Below are 2,026 nucleotides of genomic sequence, written 5' to 3'. Positions count from 1 at the left end.
TATATATATATATATATATATATTTGCAGAGGCATGATAAAATCAACTTGATATACTTTCAATTCTTCACTGATGGAAACTTTGAGGTTTTTCCCACTTCGGTGAATCATTGTGATGTAATTGCATAATAATAAAATAATTCAGATTTTTCTCTCATCATAGTGAAAGAAAATGTCCTTAAACGTTTTTGTTGGATAATGACTCAAGTTTTTAATAGGTTTTGTCTTCCTGCAGAGCTCCTGTCCTGGTGGCGCTCGCACTGATAGAATGTGGGATGAAATATGAAGATGCTGTCCAGTTCATTCGACAGTAAGTTTGTGTAACAGTTAAAATTGGGATTTAGCGTCATAAAAATGCTGTAAAAACTTTTCATTTTTGAACATTTTGAACACTGAACTTCTTGCTGCTGCCTTTTCTTCCAGGAAGCGTCGAGGAGCGTTCAACAGCAAGCAGCTGTTCTACCTGGAGAAATATCGTCCAAAGATGCGCCTGCGCCATCGCAATAACTGCTGCATCCAGTAGAGCCAAACCCCATTCCCTCCTGCCATGCCAGCCCAAAACCTCCCGAAAACTCATTACTGAAAAACTCATTTCATCCTCACTACCTTGCTTTCTTGGCAGGTTGGATTGTTTTTTCTTTTTTTTTCTTCTTCTTCTTTGTCTTTTGCCATTGTGTTGAAGTATTTTACTTTGAAAAACCATGTGCTGTAATTCAACTTCCCCTCTCAAGGCTTAAATAAATTACAAGTGTCTGAGGGATAACAAGTTGTGTGAACCACATTGCCCAATAAAAAAGTAAAACTATAAAAACATGAAGGGCAGTGCTGCGTTGTATCTTTGTGAAATGTTGGATTTATAGTTGTTGCAAGTGTCCCAAAGATTTTAATTGGCCACTATGTTAAAGTACTGCAGAAAAAAGTAATGTGACGAGTTAAAATCCACTCTTCTTCCTGTTTGTTTTGTTTGTTTTAATTCAGTTTCAAAAGAGTAGAAAGAGATATGCCTTCCTTCAGATCACATGGATCATTCATAAATGCCTTACAAAGTGAAACCAAGGCAGTCGTGCCACTGGCGTCTGGGAAAGAAAGGTGTTTCATTTTTCTACTTGGAATAATAAAAAAAAAAAACCTGTTGCCTTTGTCTTGTGCAGGAAGTTACACTTCTTTCATTTAATTTTTAATTTAAATTACCTTGCTGTCATATTTATCAGTTGAATGTCTGAGTTTATTTTATTTATCAAACCATCTGTTTAATATTTCACTGCCATGCCATTTGGTTATCTTTCTTCTTTTTAAACTTGGTTCAAGCTGTTTCAGCTTCAAACTGGACTTCCACCATCTGCGATAATGTGTATGCCTTTTTTTTTTCTTCTGTTTATGTCCATAACTTAAAACTTGCATACTTGATGATTTTATGTATTTGAAAATGTGTACTATTATTAGGTTGGCTATTTATACTATCAATGGATGTGTGATTTAGTACAGTGAGCGACAAAGTTGTACCTGTTCACCAACTTGTGAGATTACATTAAATGACACTGAAAAAAAACAAACGGACGTCTCATTTTCTGAGTTATCTGTTGGAAAGAAGGTTGAATATATGTAGGACTAATTTTTAGTAATTGATTATCTGATGACTCTGCAGATTTTTCATTTAATCAAATCATTAAAAATGTTAACATTTTGTTGCCTAAAGTGCAATAACAGCATTATTTGTTATACTCTTATTTGTAGCAAATGATTCATCTGCAGCTAAAAAAATACTAACCGTAAAAAAGGTAGCTTTTTCTGCTTGACTTAACGTCAACACAGTGTAGGTAATTAATAACTACCAAAATGTGTCATATTGGAGATTTATTTTACAAAATCTGAGCCAGGTAAAGCTAAAACTACACCACTTGAGTTTTGGGTCGAACATACTTAAATTTTTCATCTTTAATGCAAATTTTATATATTTTTGTACAGCTTTGGCTAAATTAATGCTCTGGATATTTGTGTTATTTTAGCAAACGTCCTTTTTTTTTAAT

General features: G+C 33.8%; 1 protein-coding gene across 2 annotated transcripts in view; it reads left to right on the top strand.

Moving 5' to 3' along the window:
- ptp4a1 (protein tyrosine phosphatase 4A1) overlaps positions 1-1,552 on the top strand; it is an 8,627-nt gene extending 7,075 nt beyond the window's left edge. For both annotated transcript variants that reach the window (XM_007574659.2, XM_007574657.2), the window contains exons 5-6: positions 235-309; positions 423-1,552. In XM_007574659.2, the coding sequence (XP_007574721.1) occupies positions 235-309; positions 423-522 (175 nt within the window). In that variant the 3' untranslated portion in view covers positions 523-1,552. The remainder of the gene's footprint in view (positions 1-234; positions 310-422) is intronic.
- The last annotated feature ends 474 nt before the right edge of the window (positions 1,553-2,026 follow it).

The sequence above is a fragment of the Poecilia formosa genome, unplaced genomic scaffold, assembly GCF_000485575.1.
Source record: "Poecilia formosa unplaced genomic scaffold, Poecilia_formosa-5.1.2 Scaffold358, whole genome shotgun sequence".
NCBI classification, from domain to species: domain Eukaryota; kingdom Metazoa; phylum Chordata; class Actinopteri; order Cyprinodontiformes; family Poeciliidae; genus Poecilia; species Poecilia formosa.
The sequence above is the reverse complement of the archived record's forward strand: the minus strand, read 5'-3'. Positions and strand labels throughout refer to the sequence as shown.